This window comes from Alligator sinensis, unplaced genomic scaffold (genome assembly GCF_000455745.1).
Source record: "Alligator sinensis unplaced genomic scaffold, ASM45574v1 scaffold2231_1, whole genome shotgun sequence".
NCBI classification, from domain to species: Eukaryota; Metazoa; Chordata; order Crocodylia; family Alligatoridae; genus Alligator; species Alligator sinensis.
The window spans coordinates 23,050-48,145 of NW_005843550.1; the positions used below are offsets into that span (position 1 = coordinate 23,050).

The following is a 25,096-nucleotide window of genomic DNA, read 5'->3' on the forward strand; positions in this document are numbered from 1 at the left end:
GCTGAACAATGCTGTGGGGCCCCAGCATCCCAAAGCCATGGGCTTCCTGGGCCCTGCAGGCAATGCTGTCCCAGTACCAGGGGCAGGGGTAGGAAACCAGAAGCTGAAGGAGGGAGGGGAGGCCCAGAGACACCAGCACCAGCTAAAGTGGTTCGGGGAGCAGCAACCAGACTACAGCCTACAGGCTGCAAATTAACCCCTCTAGGGCTGTGAGTTAGACAGCCAAGATGCTACATTATACTGGTGTGAGTATATTTTGTGGCCATTGAAGCAGCTGATTGAGTTCGGCGTGACAGTAGGGCAGCTTGAATATCTTACATTTCCTCAACCGGTAGTGGCAGTGACCTCCTTTCCTTTGGGGTTTCCTGTTGTTGGGGGAGCACAAACACCACCCCAGAAGGGGAGGAAGGCATTGGTCTCCTGTTACAAGAGAAGTGCAGGCATTGCTAGTTGAGGAACTGGGGATCTGATTTTTCATATTACTACAATTTTACAGGTTGTGTCCTTTTGTTACTGCTCAGCCTGCAATTAGAAAATAGCTCTTTACCATTTGTTGGAGTTCTCCGCTGTACTTCACAGGAATATCTATGTATATTTAATGCTGGTAATTTTAATAAATATTCTTATTTGTGTGTCAAAAGAAAAGTTGCAGATACTTATCTCTGGTGTGTAATCAACAGTGGTAGCATATGGAAAGCTAACCTTTCCTGTATAAAAACATGATGTGTTAAGCAAACTAACTGGTTCTTTTTATAGTGTATCTTGGATAACCAAATAATAGGTTGTATGTCAGGTGTATGTGATAGTTTAACAATTTTTATTTATTACACAAAGTGTGTGTGTGTATGTGCATGTGCACGCACACTATAAAACAAGCCTGTACTTTTAAATGTACAGTTTTAAAAATTGATATGTATTAATATAGATTGTTTTCCCTTATATCTTTTAGGTTTCTGGAATGTTGGAAGTGATTGGACCAGAAGGTATTTTCTTATGAAGCATTCATCGGTGTAGAGTTGGTTTGTTCTTGCGTTGTTGTTGTTTGTTTTTTTAGCATGAAGAATTTGTAACTTCCAAGTTGCTGATATTTTTAGTAGCTTCTTTAGCAGTTGTGTTTTTTTATAAAATCATAAATAAAATTTTATCATCTAACTTTTTTATTTTCTAAAACCTGAGCCCTTGCTCATTTTTTCCTTTAAAAAAAAATTCCTTATATTTGTAGCATGTCTTTTGTGGGATCTCACTCGCACAGTTTAAAAGCTAATAGTATATGTATATAAACATAGAATTGAAGTAAGGTTTACTCTAGAAACTGCATAACTGAACTCTTCCCTGTCTGGAAAGTGGTACAGATCAGTACTGACAATTGACTAACAAACCTAGATACCTAGCATCGGTCTAGTTAATTTCTGATCCTGCTTCTGATCCAGCCAAGCCCCAAATGTAAAACAAGGGGAAATCTTTTTCAATGTCTCTTGTCATAATAAAGCATATTAGCATCAGTTAATAGTTTAATGTTTTAATACCTATAGTCTTTTTCTGTCCTTTCTAAACTTATAGAACATTTTCTTAGATAGCCACTAATCATTTTCAAGTACTATCCCTGTTATTCAATATATTGAAACTTTGACAACCCAGCATTAGTAGTATGCTGGTGAACTACTTTTAAATAGAAAAATGCACACTTCTGTGTGGTAGCCCAGCCTAAGTATAATGCATATCTTTGTTTTTAGATGGATTTATTTTACAAAGCTTTACAGAATCAAGGTAAGAGAGATTTTATTTTAATGCTGAAAAGGCCAGAATACATTAGACATGTATATCTGTTTTTTAATACCATGATTTCTCACATACTGTACATCCTGGAATATAATATACACCTCATTTTTGAAAGGCAGAATGAAGAAAAATATATTTTCTTGTAGTAAGTAACTGAATGGCAACAGCTAGGGGGCAGAGCCTACTCATTGTTTTTTTCCCTGTGAGTCGCATGCAGATTTTATTTCACTTGTGCCCATAACTGGCAGAAACTGTTCTTACTGTATTTCTCCCAATTTTGAGCACCTGCTTTTTTTGTGGAAAAGTGTGTGTTGAATGTGAGAAGACCTGGTGATTGTACTATGGTAATTTACTGATACATTAGTGGTGCTCCACCTTTTTTACAAGTGGATCAGACCTTAAAATCAGAAATGGGCCAATGGCTTATAGAAAAACATTATAGTTCTTACTTTGGCAAATCCTAATGTTACATGTTTTAAGTAACATGAGAAAGGAAAACATACATTTTAAATAATTTAGGCTTATTAATGCAAAATAAAAAGTTCAGTATTCTGTAGGATAATTTTAAATTTTATAAAAATAATTAAACTTTAGAATCATTACAAAACATAATAAGTCCAACTGTAATATTATGCAAGATAATTGAAGAATTGAAGAATTCTTTCAGATGACATGGAGATTGCCCAGCTGGCAGCACTGTACCTTGGATCCTTACACTTCTCAGTGCTCTACCAGTGTTTCCTGAAGGGGGAGTAATGTCCTTTGGGAACATAGTGGGAGTGGGACTGTGCCCTGCTCCACAGCACTGGGGGTTTCTTTGAAATAACATTTTTTTCAGGTTCTATAGCCACCCTGTGTTGCACAAGAGCCCTATGGGTATGAGTGCACATGGCTACCAAGGGTGGGTCTCCACTGCCTTTCCCCTTCCAGGTGCCAAACTTTTCACTGGGCTTTAGAGCCCAGAAGCTGACCATGGATGCAATTCTTCTTCCCCTCTCCCCTCCCTCCTTCCCCTCACTGAATTCAGTGGTAGGGAAGAGATGAGACAGGCAGCAGTGATACTCAGCTCCTGGATTCTGCAGCTACACAAAAGCTGTGGTTCCAGCCCATGCTCGTATGCCAGTGAACTCAGAGCTTTCACGCAACTCTAGACCCAGGAGCTGAGTATTGCTACTGTACTCGTGCCCTCTTTTCCTTGCTGCTGAATTCAGGGAAGGACAGCGGGGTGGGGGAGTTGAACAGCAGCTGTTCTCAGCTCCTGGGCTTCAGAGCTGCATGAAAGGTCTGAGCTTGCCAGTATGTCAGTACAGGTGAATGCCACTCAACCTCCTTTTCCCTGTTGCTGAATTAACTGTCAGGGGAAAAGAGAGGATGAGTAGTAGAAGCATTCACCAGTGCAGGTGCAGTGCATACTGGTGTTGGACTGTTTGTGCTGTCTTCATGGGCTGCCTCTGGCCCAATGGTCTATATCACTGATGTTGTGATGCTGTACCAGTGCTATGTAGTTTTAAAAATCCTGATGTAGGGCTGATTTCAACTAATGAAAAGTGGATCACAGTAGAGAGCCAAGGATAGTTGAAATAATCATGAAAATGTCAGCTGCCTCTTTTATAAAATAGCTCCCTTACAGCAATCTAGAATCTAGATTATTATTTTTAGGAATTGCAGTTTGTATGAAAATATGGTATGTTCTAGATTTAAAAAAATAATATTTATTGTTTGCAGCCTTATGTCCATTTTAATAAAGAGTGAAAGTCAAATATTCAGTGAGTATATTTATTACACAAATGTCTTTATTTTCTACTAGGGCCAATTGTATAGAAAGGACAGATGGCATGAAGGTAAGAATCAATAGAATTTATATCTGTTCCTCTGTTATGCACCAGTAATTTGTTTTGTTCTTTATTTACCTAGTTTATCAAAGCACGTTTTAATTTCCGTTATTTTACACTTTCTGTGATATCTGTGATAAAGAAATTTCAAACTTCAGTACTGTATCCTTCTGTGGGTTTCTATTGAAGTTACTGGGAATTTGCATCACTGCAGGAATTCTCCCTAGTGCAGGATGGGGACATGAATAATTAGTGCTTTTCCTTTTTATTAATGTTTCTACTGCTTTTATCTTAGGAACAAAAGAAGAGAAAAAATGGCAGATTACATGTGTTTGGTCCAAAAGGTATGATGATTTATTAATAATGACTCACAATTTTAATAATAAAATTATAAGCTGATTTCTAATAGTAGCAAGTACAAATCAATAAGCATTTGAGTTGCTGATGAGTATAAATTTTAGTTATAATTTTTATATGTTTTATAATATATGTTCCAGTTAAAGACAAACTTAGAATTAATAATCAGAATTTATATCAAGTGAACCAAAACTTCCAAACAGCTGTTTTTCATTTGTTTTTCAGAAGAAGTGGTTATTGAACCAATTCAAACAGCACCAGGGTAAGAAGATGTCTTTGGTTTTGCAGCTGATCTATTACATGCCTTTTTAAGCAATTAGAGTTAGGTAATGCAATCATTTGTCACCCAATTAATTTTGAAAGGATGGAAATGCATGAATTAACACTTTAACCTTTGGTTCAGTTGGCACCATTGTTATTTAAATAAGGGTATTTAAAATAAAAAAATAAATGTGGTAATATTGTAGAAGATAACATATTGGGTTTTTAAGGCATTTTAATTCTGTATTTGACTTTTCATTGTTTGTACTGTAAAATATATCAACATATAATAATCTTTAAAAAATCGACAAAACCTTCTGTTCATACTGTTTCATGTGAAAATAAGATACATGTATAAACGAAAGGTAGAAATATTAGTTGATAAAAAATAACAGAACATATGTCTACAGGCCTGGTCCTGTATATTTTTATGTGGCTAAGCTAAAACTGAGAAGAACTTTTCAAAATAAATGTGTTACCATGACTTTTAACCTGCTTGCACTGAAATCCATGGAAAAGTTCCCATTAATCTCAGTAGATCAAGATCAGCATAACAGAATCTTTTCATCTGCACAGGCACTTCAAAGTCAGGTGTCTCAATGTAAGACCCCTTTCTAGATTTCTAAATTTACCTCTACATATGCATAATAAATAAAATTCCAATTATTCTATATTTGAAAGAAAAGCCATGAAAAAATGTCATTGTACTTGTTTGAGTTTGAAAATTTTGGTTCCCCAGCAATTATCCAAGATGGCTCCATTTTTTTCTTTTTGTCTGTTGTATCCAACTTGAAGGACAAGATTATTTTATGTGTACCAACTTAAATATGAGATAGCTCCACTGACTTCAGTTGGGCCAAGTGTTACCAGGGAACTTTTATGTTTCTGAATATATTTGCATTCAGTTTCATGTGCGTGCACAAATGCATTTAACTTGCATATGCAGATTTAAAGGTAAAGGTTAAATAGATTTTTGAGAATTACAGATTTCACATGTACATAATTTATATGGATATTGTAAAATAATGACAACTAAAAAGAAACCAATAAAACTTGCACAAGCAAAATTTATACATGCAGAATCTGGCAGGGACAATTTTGAAGTTGCTTTTTAAAAAATTGTTTTAAAATTCATGCCAAGTAGACTTTCTCTTGATGATTTGATACTTCTCTTACTATTATTTCTTCTTCCAAGCATGTTTCCCAGTTGGCAGCATCCATCTTACAAATCCTTATTCTCTACGAACTACTTGTCTATCACCATCTCCTCTGAAATACCTCAGGTCTTGTTTTATACACTTTTATCACATACTCTTACTCTTTTTACCCAGATACCAGAATTTAAGAATATTAAATACCAGTAAAACTATCATTAGAACTTGTATTCTCTTGGTTTCAGATACTGAATTATGTTCATAGATTCATAAATGTTAGGGTCGGAAGGGACCTCAATAGATCATCGAGTCCGACCCCCTGCATAGGCAGGAGAGAGTGCTGGGTCTAGATGACCCCAGCTAGATGCCTATCTAACCTCCTTTTGAAGACCCCCAGGGTAGGGGAGAGCACCACCTCCCTCAGGAGCCCGTTCCAGACCTTGGCCACTCTAACTGTGAAGAAGTTCTTCCTAATGTCCAATCTAAATCTGCTCTCTGCTAGCTTGTGGCCATTATTTCTTGTAACCCCCGGGGGCGCCTTGATAAATAAAAACTCACCAATTCCCTTCTGTGCCCCCGTGATGAACTTATAGGCAGCCACAAGGTCGCCTCTCAACCTTCTCTTGCGGAGGCTGAAAAGGTCCAGTTTCTCTAGTCTCTCCTCGTAGGGCTTGGTCTGCAGGCCCTTAACCATATGAGTGGCCCTTCTCTGGACCCTCTCCAGGTTATCCGCATCCCTCTGGAAGTGCGGCGCCCAGAATTGCACGCGGTACTCCAACTGCAGTCTGACCAGCACCCGATAGAGGGGAAGTATCACCTCCTTGGATCTATTCGTCATGCATCTGCTGATGTACGATAAAGTGCCATTGGCTTTTCTGATGGCTTTGTCACACTGCCGACTCATGTTCATCTTGGAGTCCACTAGGGAAGAGTATTGAATCTTCACATTAAAATGTAATGCTTACTTTAATATGATTATTTTGTAACTGTTGCTTCCATTTTTAAGACCCTTATTTGGTTAAAGAACTTAGTAACTCCTCACATTATCACATGGTTTATCTGTGTATTTTCCCAAGCCAGTTTATGCTTGTTTCCTGTACTAGCAAATGATAGGAAAAGATGTTAAACAGTGGAACTCAAGCATTTAAAGCAGCAGACAGTGTGTTTGCAACACAGCTGCACCATGGGCCACCACTCCCCTCCAGTAGAGGAGTGGGGAAGGGAGGTAGCTGCCAATGTCAGATGGACCGGAGTGGGGAAGGAAGACAATTTGCCTCTGGGCTGTGGAAGGGATCAGTGGCATAATGTAAGGCAGGGAAGGAAATGTGCCAGACTAAGCTGCTAGCTGCTAATTTCCCCCCTCCCCCCATGCCATGGGCCAGATCCAGTCACTTTGGAGGCTGGACCCAGCCCACAGACCTTAGGTTGAACACCACTAATTTAAAGCATAAGGGACCATTTGTCCTATAATCTGGATGCAGTTTATTTATTTTTTTTGGTGAGAGGCAAGGCTTGGTGGTGGGAGGGGAGGTTATATGTTTTATTGGACGAACTTGATGAACCTCCAGATGAGTTCTGAGAACCAAGCAAGATTCAAAGAGCCAGTTCCACCAAAATTAAATACACAACATAAGAACATTTAAATGTTAATAGCATGTTCAATAACAACGTATAGAAAAGATATAAATAGATATAAATGACTAAACAATACAGATAAGGCATATCAAGCACATGATTAAAAATTATAGAATGTACATTTATCTAAAGACATAATGTTTAAAAAATCGTTGATATTTGAAAGCAATGTAATCTTAAATGTTCTAAGTCACAAAGTCTCAAAAAGCCACTTAAATGGCCAGCCTGTTAGGGAAAGGACCTTTGTAAGCTTTCAAAAACTTAAGCTTCTGACACATGTTACACTTAAGATGTGATTAACTGGTTAATTGTCTCTTATGTAGTGACCTGGCCATACATTCATTCAATTAATGGCATGAATAAGCCACAAAACCATGAATGAGCAACAAAATTGTTACTCAAAATATGTGTAAAGCTTTGTGGCTGGTTCCTATGATTCCTTTCACTGAACATGTGGCCAGTGTTCCTAGCCTCTGAAGCACACTCTCAAGAGGCTGTGAGCACTGGCCAGCAATCAGAGCTCCCAGCTGGGGTAGCACAGTGAACTCTCCCAACTGGGAGCCCTGATCAAATGTGGAGCTTCCAGCCTCAGGAATGCAAGGTGCCCACCCCCGTGGCTGAGAGCTCTGATTACTGATATGGCTCCCAGTCATGGTGGGAGGGGGCAGGGTTGGCACCATGCACCCTTGTGGCTGGGAGCCCCATCAGGTGATTGGAGCTGTTAGCTGTGAGGTCGCACCATCTACTCCCATGTCTGGGACCCCCATCAGTGATCAGAGCTCCCAACTGTGGGGGGCTACCATGTGCCCCTGTGGCTGGGAGCATCATCAGTAATCGGAGCTCTCAACTGCATGGTCTCACCATGGGCTCCCAGGGCTGGGAGCTCCATCAACGGATTGGAAGCCGTGGGAGCACATAGTATGACCCTGGGACCGGGATCATGTTCCTGTGCTCCCCCTGCACCAGCAATATGATGTGATGGGATCTGATGCTCGAACCCACAATCACACCTCCTGCTTTGCACGTGTGGGATCCCATCCTGTTGCATATTAGATCCCATTGTGCCTTTTGTTTAACATCTGTCAGTTGCCTGAGTTGTTAAATAGCACTAACCGGGTACATTTGCAAGCGTGCAATTCAGCAAATTTTGATCTTAGATATTTTAGGAAAAAACATTGTCTAGAGCATATTTATAGTATTTTGCCCTAAGTTGTATAGCTATATACAAGGCTTACTAGCATGTATGTACTTGTTGTTTGTGTAGGAAATGCATATTGAATTTTTCTTGAAACTAAATTAAAGATATAAGTGTATTGGGATACCACATTTAGTTTATTTTTGTCTTTAAATATTATATATATCCTTATTGTTAAGGAATACATATTAAATTCAATATGTCAATTTTTGTCATATTCCATATGCGAGTGGCTGTATTACCTATTTGAGCTATCATAACTAGATTAAAAACTTCTTGTCTTACTTTTTAAAGGTAACCTTATAGAACAGTAGGTAAATATTTCCTCAAACGTAACTGGAGAAAGTATTTTTCTCTGTGAATCTCCTGTCATTTTTGTCATATGATGTTTACTCAAGATCCTGTTTCCTGAAAAAAATGAAGATAATTAACTTGGAGGCCATCTAGCTGGGGAACTACAAACAGTCATACAGGTGACTTGATCATGCTGATAATGGTTTTGGTTATTTGTGGAGGCTATTGATGGTATTGATCTACCTTTGAGGTCTTACATAATAAGTTATTTGGAGTTTTGAAGATTCAATATGAAAAAACTAATGTTGAAAATGATTTTTGCTGTGTTCTAATCTTACATTTATTGTGATTTGATGCAGGAAGTTGCCTAAACTTTCTGTTTGAGCAGTGTATTCAGTTGCTGAAATCAGCTGTCAGTGTAATTCTCAGAGAACCATTAAAAGAGTATAGTGAATGTCTAAGAGCATTAAGGAAGTTGAAACTGCAGAGAATTAGTAATCAGTACTTGTGAGAGGCAAGGATTTTTTGGGTGATATCTTTTATTGGACCACCTGCATGGTTGCAATAAAGTTAGACACGTTTTTGAATGCAAGACATTTTTCATCAGAAAATCATCATTCTCCTGATAAAAAAACAAATGAGTACACACGTTCAAGCTTTTTCTATCAAAGGCAAAATAGCTGTTCTGGGAAAACAATAACCCAGGAACATCTAGGGCTAAATTGTTCACTGGAGAGTTTCTCCCAGGAGACTGAACATCTGCATAATTTCTCCCAGCTTAACTCCTCTTGAGAACCAGGAACAATGAAGCTGGGGGAAAGGCTCCCATGTCTTCCTGAGACCAGGTCACTTCAGTCTGGAGAAAGCACGGGGCGGGGGGGGGCAGCTGCTCCCTCTCCTGTCTGTAGGAAGGGAGGAGCTGTCCCAGCTGCTCTCTGCCTGCTTCTCACACCAGAGTTCCCAGTGTGAGAATCAGGCAGGGGCTTTGCCATACTGCTCCTTCTACCTTGCTCCCAGTCAGGGAGTGTTACCCTCTGCCTGCTTGCCCTTGTCCCCGTTCTGCCCCCTCCATTGTCAGCTGAGCAGTTCAACTGGTGATTGAAATGCTGGCATGACCACAGCCAGGCTTGCAAGCCCAGCTCTTGGCCACACCAACTCCCTTTCGCATCTCTCTGCCACTCAGCGGAGTTTTTGGAGCAGCAATTTACAGGCTGGAGGGGCCAAAAAAACCCAAGAAGAAAAGCCAGGCTTGAGAGGCTTTCCCAAGCCTAGTTCCCAGGCCCTCCAGCTTCCAATTGCCTGCCCGCCGTTCAGCTGAGTGGCAGAGGCAGGGAGCCTGGTGTGCATATGGAGGCTTTCCCTAAGCCCAGCTCCCAGCCCTACCAGTTTCCTTTTGCCACCTAGCTGACCTGGAGCAGAGTGGGGCAAGGTAGTGGCAGTGTTGTAGTGGCAAAGCTTGGGAGCCTTGTCACCATGGCAAAATCCACCTGCCTCATCCTGCACTGCTCTGGCAAAGGTCCCAGAGCCTTGCCTTGGCAGCAGAGTGCTCCCCTCCTGCCTCCCTGCACTCCTCTGGGTCAGTCTTGGGGAGTGCAAGGAGCAGGGGCTATACTCCTGAGGGGGAGAACTAGGAGGGTTCCCGCCATGGGAGAATGCTTCCCTCCTACCAGTTAGCAAACTGGCATGACAGGTAGGCATTCTCCTGGGGCTAGAACCCTCCTAGAGTTGTTTGTGGCAGCTGCTGCTTGACAGCTTGCCCCCTTCCCAGGCAAGGGAGAGGTCAGGTTGTCAATTAATAGGCTTACCTAATGGTGGAGGTGGCCCAGGGAGCAGCGCTCTAGCCCCCCCTGGCTGAGAGCTTGCCTGTGAACCTGTACAGTCCAGCTCCCTCGCTATTCTTTTACTAGAATAAATTTCTTCTGGTAGAAATAAATGTTTGTATGCAGCCTCTGTATGAGATTATATTTAAATGAAAGGGAGAACCTTAGAGTAAAACTATAGTTCAGGGCCCAACCTTTTATCTCATGCTGTAGGATCTAGAAAGTACTGAATTTAGATAAGCTGAAAAATATCAATGAACATGGTTATGTTGCAGTTAATGGAAACATTAACTATTTTTATAAATTTTTTTTTTAATCCAAGGCAGCATGGGATATGGAGCAGAATCTGCCAGCAAAATGTATAGCCCAACAAAACAAATCTCATTATGTGCAGCTAAATCATCCATTGAAAAGTAAGTTTTATTTAATTGTAGTTATTGTAGCTCTTTAGATATTAATATTTTAGGTATGACCAGTTCTTATAATTATAATAATAAGGATGTATATAATAAAATATAAATAATTAAGGATAAATATGGAAGCACTGTTGGAGGTCACTGGGAAGAAATGCTGGGCTGGAAATTTGCTGGAATGAATCCTGAATGGCATCTGTCCCATGTCATCATTTAACTACCATACTTTTTGCTGGGAGCTAGGAAGATCTAGGGAGTGGGTGAAGGGGTGGTATATACCAAAAAATAATGCTGGGATGGGAAATGACTGGACTAGTTTGGTGCACAGAGGAAAACCAGTAGCACCAGAGGAGAGTGATAGCAGCATGGGCACAGGCCAGGGAGATCAGCCGGCTGTAGCTTATATGGTTGCCCAATCCTATTGCCTAGTGGGAGCAAGAGCTGGCCAGAAAAATTGTATCCTGGGTTGCCACAATATAAAGTAATAATAATAAACAAAACAGGATCTGGGGAGTGTAATGTACCCATCTTCAAGAAGGGAAAGAAGAAGGACCCGGGCAACTATAGGCCAATCAGCGTAACCTCTATCCCAGGGAAAATCCTGGAAAAGTTCATTAAAGAATCTATGTATGATACGCTTGCAGAAGGTAAGATTCTGAAATGACAGCCAGCATGGCTTTGTCGTGGGTAGGTCTTGTCTTATGAATCTCATCTCCTTCTACAACTAGGTCTCTCACCACCTGCACATAGGAGACAAGGTAGACATTATATACCTAGACTTCCAAAAGGCTTTTGATCTAGTATCCCACAATATCCTGGTGGGAAAATTGAAAGATTGTGGGCTCAACTGCTTGACAGTTCAGTGGGTAGGAGACTGACTACAGGGTAGGACCCAGAGAGTTCTCATTAATGGATCTGTGTTGTCCTGGCATGAAGTGGCAAGTGGTGTCCCTCAGGGGTCTGTGCTTCGACCGGTGCTTTCCAACATCTGTATCAACTGATGCATTTCATGTAAAACTAAAGAAGTGATACTCCCACTGTATTCAGCACTGGTGAGACCACAGTTGGAGTACTGCGTCCAGTTCTGGGTGCTGCACTTCAACAAGGATGTGGAAAAACTTGAGGGTCCAGAAAAGAACCACCCATATGATCAGGGACTTGCAAGGCAAGCCATACGAGGAAAGGCTGAGGGACGTGGGAAAATTTAGCTTAAAGAAGAGAAGGTTGAGAGTAGTGTTCCCTCTAAGCTGGGTGTGTGCACGGCTGCACACAAGTAAAAATCTTGCCATGCACAAACTTTATAAGGCCACGCACCCGCCTGGAGAGGAGCTGGGTGCGGAGTGCGACAGAGGCACTGGGGCCAGTGTGGGACACTTACTGAAGGTAAGCTCCTCACTCCTCATGGAGGGCAGGCAGCGGCTCCTCCCCGAGGCGAGGCAAGGCAGGGATGGGGGCTGGGGGCTGGCGCAGGCTCTGCTGGCTCTGGGGAAATGCTCCACAGGGTCTGGGGAACTGCTTCACTCCCCAGCCCTGACGCCATGTGCCTCCTCACTCCCTGAGGTGATGCAGAGGAGCGGAGCAGTTTCCCAGAGCCAGAGGAGACTGCGCCAGCCCCTGTCCCTGTCACTGTCCCCACACCTGCCTCACCTCAGGGAGGAGCTGCTGTCTGCCCTGCATGAGGAGTGAGGACCTTCGTCTGGTGGCCAAACCCTGCCCGCTTCCACCTGGACACTTACTTTGGGACACTTACTGTCGGACCACGCCGCACCAAAAGGAGGAGGTGGGACCAAAGTGGCGTGCTCACGGACCACTACTCCTTAGAGGGAACATTGGTTGAGAGGGGATTTGATAGCGGCTTACTGCTATATCAGAGAAGTGCATCAGGAGCTCAGTGAACAACTGTTCACTAGGGCATCCCTGGGGAAGACCATGATTAATGGATATAAACTGGAAAGCTGCTTCAGGCTTAATACCAGGAAAAACTCCTTCACAATCAGGGTGTCCGGACTGAGGAATAAACTCCCTCCAGAGGTGGTGCAGTCACCTACCCTGGAGGTTTTCAAGAGGAGACTGGACAGTCACCTCGCTGGGGTCATTTGACCCTAGGTGTCTTCCTGCCTAGAGCAGAGTGGCTGGATCCGATGATCTGTGAGGTCCCTTCCAGCTCTTAACAATCTATGAATCTATTAATGTAAGTATTATCTACTGGACAAGCTGTTGGCATCGCTACAAAGAAAAAAAAAGAAGTAATGAAGTAACTTTCTAAGCTTATTTTTCTTGTTCATGAACCAGACTTAAGTTCAGGTTGCCTTTGGATTAATTATCTTAAAAACACTGTACAATTCCTGAAAGACTAGTATCAAGTAGAAGGAAATGAAAGGAGACTGATTAGAATGGAAAATATGTTGTCTTTGCTGTGGGGATGACAAGGAAGGAGAGGGAGACTAAATAGATTTAATTTAGTCTCTTCTGTTAGTTTACAAGTAACTCTTCACTAATTATTTGGAAATACATAATATATTTAGAAATATCCATTGTGCCCTTTAAAAAATGGCTTGCTTGCTGAATCATCCTCCACTTTTCCATAACTTTATAGTTAATAACTAACCTATTTCATAGTTGGGTCATCATTTTGTGCTATTATACATCTTCAGAAACTGGCTTGTGCTAGCAAAATCTATTGCTATTTTTACCCCTGATGATATTCATATTCTTCTTTTTTTCACTGGGAATGCAATAAATAGATGGGATGCTTCTGGCAAAAGTGTGAAGAATAAGCATTCTTCCAGGAATCCAGAGACTTATTTAAAACCACTTTGCAGTATGCAGAAAAATACAGGTAAGACTAGCATTTGCTTCACTGAGTTACACAAAGGTCTCTTACTAAACATGCCATATGCTAAAAGTGTTTTAAATCTAACCATAGATTAGTTCGCTTGTAGAAGAGAGAAGGTTTTTGGGGGGTTTTTGGTGAGGCCTGAATAAGATATTTATCTTATTTGTTTTCTTGTTTGTATCTAGCTTGATGGAGATATCTTTGATCAGTTGTAAACGGCTTACCTCAAACTATAGAAACCATGCTTTTACAGTCCAATTACTACTTCATGAATTCAGGATTCACAGAGTATGTTATATATCAGCAAAAAGAGAACTTTGTTTTTCTCTCATAACAGTCTCAGAATACTACCTTCCATGAATACATGATTGACACTGTCTAGATAGATTAAAAGGAGCTGACAGATTAGCATGTGTTGTCATAAAACATGCACAATGTATATTGTAACTCTGGAAGTTCTGGAATTCTAGAACCCTGTTTCATTTGTACTCTTGTATAGCAGGCAAGAGGTTCTGATCAAACTCAGAGGTGTTTCAGTGGGATCAATACACAAAAACCTTTTATGCCTTCATGGAATTATCTTTTGGAATTCACATTACTGTCTCTTGGAATGGACTGCACTGTCTTGTTCCTTGTTTGTTTTTATTTTACAGAATCTCATACAGATCAGCAATTAAAAACGGATTTACACAGGCTGTCTGAAGAAACAAAGATCAGTGAAGCTAGAAGAGATAATATCAGATCAGAAGCCAGTGGTCAGTTTGAGTGAAATATAATTCTGAATCCTTGTCAGTTTTCCAAGCAAACAGTATTTTCCCCCAGACTTTCTTTCAAACATTTTAAAAATTGTTAACTTAGGAGTCTGATCGTGGAGAAAAGGTAAAGTGGGGTTTGATTTGTGTCCTCTAGTTGCAGTTGCAGTGTATAAAAAGGGTAGAGGTAAACCACACCTCTGTTGAAGGAACCCCTTAGGGACATTTCGGGCCTGATCCACACAAGGTCTTGGTCATCGTGACATTGAGTACTACTCTAATTTTTAAGGGCTTAGCTGACTAGAAATGGTATCCACACCCCACAGGTAGGCAGTTGGACTACATATACTTGTCATGAGACAAATTAGGTGCCTAAGATGGATCAATAAAACTCATATTCTGAGTGGGGAGCTGCCTAAACTAGCCCATAGGAAGTGCTGGGAAGACAGGTATAACAAGCCATTGCTCCTATTAGGAAGCTTGTCACGTCCTTCTATGTGCGTGCCACTTTAAATGTGCCTATAAAACGTGATTTTTGTAGAAATCATTACAGTGTTCATTTCAGCTTACTTAAAGGAATAGATCAGAAACCAAATATACTTATAAAAGGGAGTATTTTCTGTCTTAAACTACCTCTTGCTATCAGTGCAACAACTGTAATGTAAATATTAAACAGTCGCATGTGATTGCCATTTCTTGTGGACAGTCAAATAGTAACTAGGTGTTATTTTGTGAGAATGTTGTCATTCACACAAAGGTACACTGCATGCAATGATTTTTTCCAAAAACAAAACTCAAATGTACTAACTCAATACAATAGAATTATTTAGAATAGAGAGGGCAAAAAATCTAGTGGAGAGAAAAAATCTAGTTTATATAAAAAGAATTGGCCTGAATCACAATCTAGCCGTAGTTTCTATACAAGCTAGGTAAGTGTAGATCATATCATTACATTTTATGAAGAATGTTTTGTCTCCTGAGCTTCTCTCTCTTTCTCTCTTCTGTCCATTTCTCTGGACAAGTCTGTTTAACAAGACAGCCTTTGTACTCCAAGCAGCTGTAATACTTCCTTCCCCCGAGGTGTCTCCGGTCTCCCCCTACTTTAGTCAGTGATCCTTTTAATGTTTAAGGTAGTCTGCTCATCTTTCTATCCAGACGAAGATATTTACACAGATGTTTCTTTTTTGAGTACATATAAGAATTTCTTATAGAGTATCCATATTTTTAGAGACGTCTGCTCTTGTTAATTGCCCTTGGGTAAATAAGCTTGGGTTTCTGTTTTTCTCCTATTCCACTTATTTTTTCAAAATGTTTCCCTAAAGGTATATGAGGGGTGTTCTGAAAGTGTCTGGTCTGACAAGAATAGAATGAACTGTTTGTTTTAGTAGTCCCTCAACATCAGTGCACTTGCTGTTTCTGTACTGGATCTTGGCTTTGCCTGTCTTATAGAAATTATTATCCAGAAACTCCTCAGTTGTTGTGATAACTTCATTATATTTGAAGCCCTTCCAGTGGAAGTTTTTCTTCACCTTGGGGACCAGATATAATTCTGAGGGAGCCAAACTTGGCAAATGGGCTGGAATAGGAATCAGTTCAAAGTCAGTGCTGTGGTCTCTGCAACTTGGCATGTGTGAGTTAATGCATTGTCCTAGACTCAGCTTTCTGCATCTCTTGTTTTTAATGGCTATTCACAAACACTAGCATAGTACTCCATATGAACAGTCTTGCCTGCTGAGACTCAATCACCTCATTACTCTAAAAAAAAATGACTATGACACTACCAATTGATACTTCCTTGAATTTTGTGGGAGGTAGAGCTGCATCTAATTCTCATACATGTTCGCTCTTTAGTCTTAGAACCAAAATCTGGAACCCATGTCTCATCCTTAGTCACAATCATGTGCATTAAGTTTTCTAGATTTGCTTAAAACTACCCCAAAAGTTCTCTAGAAATGGCAAGTTGTGCTTTCTTCTGATCAGCATTCTAGGTACCCATCTTACTGATACTTTTTCATGTATAAGTCTTCCTTAGGATTGCATTTACTGACCCAGTGCTGATGCCTCCCATCTTGGGTATGTGCTTGGGTGTTCGTCTTCTGTCATTCCACACCATCCTGCAGCCTGCACCTTCTTCTAACATGTTGACCTCTCTAAGAAGTCCCGTTTTTGGTTCATCCTCAATGCTCATTCTCTCAGACTTAGTTTTTTTAACTATCTCCTTTTTTACCATGGCAAATGAACCTTCCACACCCACTGTTGTTTCTCTGTCTTCCTGGGTTTTCTTCAGGGTCAAGACTTTCTTATCAAAATACTTGCCCACTAATCTGATTTCATTCTTCGCTTTCAATGGGGAAGGAAAGAAAGAGGATAATGATGGGATACTGGGGGTCCTAGTAACTGAAGAAATATTACATATAGTGCTATAAAATGTAGTGTTACTGAGATGTTTCCCTTTGAAAGACATACTATTTTGTGGCAGTTTCACCATCATTGTAACACTACAGACAGCTTGAACAACTTTTGGTAGTGCTGCAAGAGTGTATATACTACTACAAATGTAACTCCTGTCCACAGCCTAAGAAGATTGAACTATGTGATCTAAAAACACATTACTGTTTAATAGGTGCTTCTATGTAGAGATGTGGGGTAATGGAAGTTTAATACACACGCATTTTCTTCACACCTTTAGTTAATTCACCGTAACTTTTCTGAGAGACCCTATCAGCCCTTGGGGTGATTGCTTTGGAAGAAGCCTCATTGGCGCGCACACTAGTTTTTTCTCAAATGTGCCTGAAAGAAAATATTAACCTTAAAAAACAACTTGCTTTCTGCTTTTTAGAATTTATAGTATTATAATTCCTTTATACCAACATTTCTATTCTTTATCAAGTAAGAATAGTTGACATAAATAGCACTTCTACTGCCCTTTAAGGTTCAGTCACAGTTTTTAATATGAGGTTTCTTCATTAGCACCTTCTAGCTTTTATGAGCTTTTATGAGCTGTGATGTCATAGAATTGTGGCTAGTAAATAAAGAACTATTTAATGCAAACTTAAAACTATCAAAAATTTAGAGAGACTACAGACAGGTGCTAATAGAACTTCAGTCAGCGATGGAAACTAGAAAATTGGGTAAATTTAACCTCATAATTGAGTTTGAGAAATTTTGTCCTGAGTCTGAGCCATAGCATTCTATCTCTGCTGTACCTTGAATATACTCCTGTACTTATAAGCATACTTATGCATGCACACGCACACAACTCTTGGGGAAATTTTGCAGTTGGGATCCACCAGCCTCACTCAGGTGAACTTGCAGTGTTTCTACTGTTATTTTGGGTCATGAAACACTAAGAGCAGAATTCAGGGGCAGATTTCTCTGGGAATAACAAAGACACATTGTCACTTTAGGGCTCTGCTACAAATCCTTAATTGCAACAAAAAACAAGTGCGGGGAAGGTTCTGTTTCCCTATTGCCCTCCTTATTGGGTCGATCATGAAAATAAATGTTTAGAGTTAAGGATTATTATGCCACTATTTTTCTCAGAACTATGAGTTATTCTGTCACCAGAGGCTGGTGCATAAAAAACCCTTCAGAGAAACACGTGAAAACTTACCATTTTGAAAACTGGTCAGCTTGTCCTCTTTTCCCTTGTTGTTTCCAATAAGGTTAACACCCAGGTGCCTTCAGCTGGTGATCAAAATGGTGGATCTGTCCAGTGGCTGGACTCCATTTCCCAGCAGACCCTGCCCATGTGGCTTCCAGCCAGTCTCCAAGGAGACCCTGGGAACTCAGGGCTGCGACAGCGCAGGGCTGCAGAATGGGGGCTCTGCTCCAGCCTGACCCAACGCTGTCATGGCCACACACTCCCAGGGTCTTCATGGAAATTAATCCTTAAAAGAGCTTTAAAAATAACCTACATATAAAATTATAGTGAATATAAACTATATGAAAAGGTTGATGTATCTGAATTTTGTTCAGAACAAAATTATCTGACAGCCACATGCTAAATTTCTTATGACCTGTTTTAAAAAAAAATTCAGCTCAAACAATGTTGGAGCCACAACTGATACTTCTTTAGTATTGGTTTGGTTTGCATTAATTATCAATTACATGGTGTTTTTATTTTAACTCTAAATTATGATTTCTCCTGCTTTTGTATTTCTTTCTTGCTTATTTATTCTAAGAAACTTGCTGTTACCTAGATCGCTGTACAGCAGGACCTCTTGCAAGAAAAATATTCCTTATAAAAATCTCTGTTAAGCACACACAAAGTAATGTATGTTGGCTACCACCAGGTTGAACATGATTATAATTGCCATTTTTACTGTGTATTACATTTTTTTCTTGTTCTTTTTTTCAAATGCTAAGCTAAAAGGACAATTATTACAATGTAGGTAGAATTGTCTGTATTAGAACCTTCATTACTTTCTGTGATCTTATTCAAAATCCATTGATGGTCAAAGTCCTTCCATTGACCCTATGAAGCTTTTGATTGTGTGTTTCAGGAGCTTGTTAAATTGAAAGCTCATAACTTTAACGAGCCTGCTACCACACATTGTGTGTGTGTGTGTGTGTGTGTGTGTGTGTGTGTGTACAGTGACAGATTGGTTAGAGAAGTTGACACATTGTGAGCAAGCACAGTTCAACTTTTCCTGCATAACTCTTCCAGTAGCTTTCAGTCCTGATGAGCAATATTCCAGTTACTACAACATTGTTAAGGAGAAACTGTAAACAGGACTTTACAGACATTGTGTTATGATTCAGTCATGTGAGTAAATGCCCCCTAAAGACTCAGTTGAGAGCAGGAAGCTGATTCTCTTTGTAGCCAAAAATTGATTTTTAAATTCAAAATGCTCCTGAGCAGCGTGTTCATGTCAATGTATTGTTCAGTGTATTTATGGGAGCATTGAATTAAACATCTTCCATAGTAAATTTCTTCTTCTACAGTCATTTTCTTCTAATTGAACATTCACGTTGGTGTGTTTATGTATCTGTGTATTCAATCACAGTTCTTATTTTATTCTTACCATGAAGCACACACATGTTGAGGCAGTAGATCATTTGATCAACTGAACATTTTGATCCTCCTTTGGGGAAAAGAGATATCATCTCATACAGTTTGTGCTGTAATGGACTGCTCTGTTTTACTCCTGCAAGAAGAATAGTTTCATCTTCAGTAGTGAAAACCCCATCCAGGCCAGTTGTTTAGTAGGATTGCTCTTCTTCACCTTGGTGAAGCACATTTATCAAATCTGCCTGCCAGCACACACTTCATCATCATTTTGTCTAATGCTTTATGGTACTTAAACATGATAGGCAAGATTGCTGTTTTTTTTAAGTGATTTTCTTTTCTGTTAGCCAAATCCAAAGAAATGTTCATTTACATTTAGCATGTGTTGTTGAGTATTACTCGTACAAATCATGGCAGCAGAAAATAGGATCAAACTCATACAAATCCTGACAGTATCATATTCTTAAAGTGTGTGCAGTTGTAACTATCATTAGATTAAATAACCTATCCATGTACTATAATAATTGAGGATTTCACTTCTAAAAACTCAGGAAGTTCAGAGTTCTGAATCTCATAGTAACTGTTACATTTCTAATTCTTGCTTTGTTTGTCAGATAAAGCAGCTATTCCTTAGTTCTTTTGAACACTGTTGCTCTATATAACAACTGCAAGTATAATGTTTAAAATGAAATTTCAGATATGAGTGCCAGTATATAATGGGTGCTGACAGAAGTGACATTTGTCATGTGATTGACCCCTTGAAAGCACTCTACAGCCATGCCCTGACAGAAGTGAACAGCTGCAGAGTGCTTTAAAAGCGAGTGTTCATGCAACAAATTTACCCTCATTTAATGGGTGTTCAGATGAAGGCGCTACAAAGTGGAGCACCTTCATTAAATTCTGTCTGATCAGAGCTGGGCTGATGCAGCCCAGCCCCACCGCCAGGGCTGTCTGCAGAATGGGAGGGGAGAGAAGTGGGAGAAGGAGTTCCAGGCTGGAGTTTGCCAGCCTGCACTGGAGGCAGGGGGCAGGTGGATTGGCGGGATCCAAGCCACTTGTTCCTCTTCCAGCTCAGGCTGGGCAAACACATCATGGAGTTCACTCCCTGCCCTTCTCCCACCTCCCATCCTGCAGACACCACTGAAGCTGGGAGTAGAGGTACAGGGCTAAGGAAGAGAGGCTGCAGACAGCTCCTCCTAGATAGAGCTCTACTTTGGAGCCAATCTCCCACCTCCAACCACCCTTGATCCAACTGTGAATGTCTGTTGAGTTGCAGGGGGTCACTAACTCATGGCACTTTCTGTGAAGTAGGGAACTGCACGTCTGTCAGCACCCAATGTTACATCCAAAAGGCTTAACTCTTCCCTAAGAGGGGCATGTACAATTCCAATAGAAATTGCACAAATGTACATGAGGGTGCAAACAGGCTCAGTAATATATACATGGACTTTTTGTTGTAAGCAGAAAAATAGAAAATGTATTAAACTATATGCAAACATCTGAGCAGTGACCTAATTAGTATTTATGCGTTACTTTGAGCATACAAAATACTCTTTTTTGTTGTTGCTGTTGTAACACTAGAATATTTTGTATTTTAGATGAAAAGGAGAAAAATTCCCGAAGTGTAGAAAAGACAGCAAATAGTATTGAACTTCAGCCAAATAGTGTTGATAATCACAATTTTGATGAACTGTCACAAACTACTGATGATGATGAAAGCAGCAGTGAACATAGCGAAAATGAAAATGGGAAAGGAAGTGCACCAATAGAGTTGCTGGGAGAGGTAAATTTCAGATTTTTGTCTTAACGTAAATAATGTGATGTCAGGGATCCATGTACTCCATTGGGACTAATTCTGGAATGCACAACTCAGTTTTTTGTCAAGAACTTCCCAAGTCTGCAGTTCCAATGACTTGCATTGCAGTTGTGTTGATTCATTGGATCTTAATACCTTTAATTTGCAGACTCAAACATACTTGTGATTTTGGCTCATAGCTGAAAATACTCACTGGTGTGCAATTCATCAATTTTTTTTTCAGTACTTATTTTTTATGATAAATCGATATATTTACTGTACTGTATTCTCCAGCTGGCCAAGGTCTGCGGGCTCCAGCAGTTATGATATTATATGGGTGTCCAGCTCAGCATATTTTTTTCCTGCCCCAGGTATCCAAAGAGGGGAACATGCATTTGGCTTCAGTAGTTCATGTTCTCAGTCCCTTAGGCCCTTGGCTGCTGTTCTGTTCTCTAGGTAGTCTAGCTACTCAGCTTGCACTTCTGGTAATCTCTGCTCTTTGGTTGCAAAGTGGTTTCTAGCTGCAGGTTCCACTCTTCTGTAGAATAGAAAAGGGGTAGTTAGCTGTGTTAATCTAAGTCAAGCAGGAAGCAGGGCAGGGTGGCACCTTAATATAGTGAAGGAAGCATGCATTATTATCCAATTAATTTTCTATTGTTGAAAAAGATGCAGCCTGAGACGCATTTGTAGGCAAGTCTCAGAAGGGCAGGATGACAAAACACAAAATGCTAGGTACCTGGGTACAGCAAAATAATCAATATTGCAGCAAAACGCAGACTTCTGTGCTAGTTTGAAAAATGCCAGTTTCAGAGCCGCACAATCACAAAGTCTTGTCACCCCCAAGTGTGATCACTGGGGCCATTCACACCTCCCAGAGCCATTGTTTCTAGCTCTGTGTATTCTGACAATGATCGTTTACATTCCATTTACATAGTTTAATTATTTTCTCTAGTCCTAAACAAAACTTAAAGTGAATCCTAGAGCACAATTTTGCAGCAAGATACAGCAATAGAATACTTAAGTCTATTCATTAAAGTAACTGATTATTAGTAATTTACTGTGGTGAAAACTACTCTTTCATGCATATACCATTCCTGTTTACTCTTTCAAAAACATTTTAAAATGACATTTATAAAAGATACCTATCGGTATTAGCTCTTAATAAGTCTAGCAGCTTTGTATAAATATGTTATATTCATTTATAGAATACAGAGTGTATTTGGAGGCATTTCATTTTTTCCCTTCCTATAAGTTTATTTCCAAAACTTGAGTCATAGAGAAGTAGGGCTGAAACAGACCTCCAGAGGTCAGCTAATCCAACCCACTGCCCAAGGCAGAATCATCCCTATCCAAACCATCCCATACAATCCATAGTGTAAACTCTACATAAAACTACTGCCAATCCTGACACTACACAGACCTAACACTCTAACCTGCCACAGGTAAAGCAGAAGAACCAATCTTCTATGAAATGTTGTCAATATATGCTCAAGAGATCTGGGGTAGGGGGCTACACCCCTTACTACAAATCCCCCCACAGTCCATGCCAATGGGCTTCTACATGCGTGCACCGAGTCTGCTAACGCACGGAAATTGACACGCTGTAGCAGCCTCATGTGTCACATGTATCAGCATTACCGCACATCTCTGTGTTGACAAAATGGCAGTGGCGCGCTTTGAAATAAAACACATTCGGTGAGCTTTATTTCAAAGCATCTCGCTGCCATTTTTTCAGCGCGGGAGCATGCGGCAATGCTGATATACATGACATGTGGGTGCTTTTAGTTAGTGTGGCTCACTAATTAAAGCGCCCGGTGCCACATCCAGAAACACGTGTAAAGATGCCCAATCTTATCATAGGATAAAAATTCCTTCCTGACCCCAAATATGGTGATTGGTCTGACCTTAAGCAGAGGGACAAGACCCCATAGCCAGGAACCTCTCCCAGCAGGATCATTGGCACACTGCAGTCAGCCTTAGCTGCCGCCAACACCAAAGGTTTTTGAGGAAGGCCTGACACGTGTAGCAGATAAGGGGAAAAGTGGGGAGCAATCAGCAAAGCCCAGAAGCATGGCAAATACCCCTAATAGAACCTAGGCATATGCCTAGATCATCCTCACCCAGTGGCTATCCAACCTCTTTTTCAACACCTCCAGTGATGGAGAGTCTACAACTTCCCTAGGTAGTCTAATCTACTGCCTCACTGTTCTAACAGTAAAGACGTTTTTCCACATTTGAAATATGAATATGAAAATGTTTGGTAAGTAGTAGTTGTCATGGTGTTTGAATGAGTAGGCTGTTTACTCAATATCCAGTCTCTATTTTTAAGAGTAATTCAGCACTGAACTACTATTCAGTAAATCTTAAGCATGTGCTTAAGTTCTCGTGATTTCGTTCGGTAACTGTAATGTTCATGTGCTTGTACACTTTTGTTTTATTTATAAGGTTTGTATTGTGGAATAAATTTTTCTGCAAAATTGCACATTCAGCTGTGCCTCCCGCCCCCCAAAGTGAAACTCTCTATGAAGAAGTTGACAAAGCTGTATTAGGCAGGTTTGTTCAGACAGCCATGAGCTTTTGTAGGCTGCAGCTTACTTCATCAGATGCTACTGCTAGAGATTTGACAAAATAAAATATAGCCTACAAAAGCTCATGCCTTTCTGAACAAGTACAATTATAAGCTGTAAGGTGCCACATTGCCCTGCCTTTTGCCCAACTTCAGACTGATACTGCTAAGTCCCTCCCTCTATGCATGGATAAAAGGTATATTAGTTGTTCTTAAATATAAAAAGATAAGAGGTGTAAAAAGACTTAAATCTAAATCATATGCTGTGAGAAAAACATGGGCAAAACTCAAGAAAAGAAAGTAGAGTGGGATTTTATTGCCTTTTCCATTATAAGAGAAATAAAAGACTCATGGGCCACAAATCCTTAGAACCTACAATGTAATTTATATCTTTACATGGAAAAGACAAAAAGATGGCACTGAAAGATGAAAGGAAACCTTTAAAAGAACTTTTATTATGGCAGGCTAACTGCATTTGCTGACAAAGAAACATAAAGGTCTGGCTCTGCCAATTATGAACACAGCTCTGAGAATTTAGAGATCTGCCAAGTTTAACAGCTCTCAAACTGTCTACTTGACTTCAAATAAGAGGAAAGTTTTAGTATTCACTGTTAAAATGACAGCCAACAGTTACCAGACAAAAAGAGGGAGAAAATAAAGATATCTTGTATAGTATGATGCATTTTGGCTAATGTTGATTTTTAATGATGATCACAGTATGAGTCATGCTCGCTTATGTTGTTAATTAGTTTTTAATATGGTGCCTTTACTAAAATAAGAAGTTTCTGGTATTTGTGCGGGCCGGGAGCGGTCTGAGGCCCTCGGGGGCCTGTGCGCAGCGGGCTATGGCCAGCAGCCCAGACACGCCGGGTCAGGGAATGCAGGCCGGCGGGCTAGAATTAGGCACGGACGCTTAGCGGTTGATTAAAGATTATTTTACTTACACCAAAGATGGTCGCGGTGCAGGCAGGAAAACTTGCTTGAGTTGCAATTACAAAACAAAACAAAACAAAACTCGAACCTGCAGGGCATGAGAGTACGTCGCAGGGGGTTTCGGCGACGGGAGGATGCAAAACACGAGAGTACGTTGCAATGGGTTTTTGGCGACGGGAAGATAAACCTGCAGGACTCGAACCCGGGCAGAGCTCTGGATACACTCGCACAAAGTTTGCTAGGCTCCGTGGAACTTGCGCGCAGGGAAGGGGTTCGTCGAGGGATCGTTCGGCAACAGGGAGAGGCCAGAGGTTGATCAGTCCCCTATAGCCTACGCTGGGTTCGATAGGCTCCGCAGCGCTTAGAGATCTTCACAAGATGTGAAGTTCTCCTCCTCCAGATGGTTGTGGAGTCCTCCCTTGCGGGGGTTCTCCTTGGAGTTCTCCAACTTGGGCGGAAACCA

At 40.5% G+C, this 25,096-nt stretch overlaps 1 protein-coding gene across 1 annotated transcript in view; it reads left to right on the forward strand.

The window, feature by feature from the left end:
* ERICH2 (glutamate rich 2) overlaps window positions 1-25,096 on the forward strand; it is a 45,968-nt gene that overhangs the window by 5,143 nt on the left and 15,729 nt on the right. Inside the window, exons 3-11 of the mRNA XM_006038936.3 lie at window positions 950-983; window positions 1,734-1,767; window positions 3,587-3,620; window positions 3,907-3,955; window positions 4,194-4,230; window positions 10,654-10,740; window positions 13,485-13,579; window positions 14,230-14,331; window positions 20,938-21,122. Of these exons, the coding sequence (XP_006038998.2) occupies window positions 950-983; window positions 1,734-1,767; window positions 3,587-3,620; window positions 3,907-3,955; window positions 4,194-4,230; window positions 10,654-10,740; window positions 13,485-13,579; window positions 14,230-14,331; window positions 20,938-21,122 (657 nt within the window). The remainder of the gene's footprint in view (window positions 1-949; window positions 984-1,733; window positions 1,768-3,586; window positions 3,621-3,906; window positions 3,956-4,193; window positions 4,231-10,653; window positions 10,741-13,484; window positions 13,580-14,229; window positions 14,332-20,937; window positions 21,123-25,096) is intronic.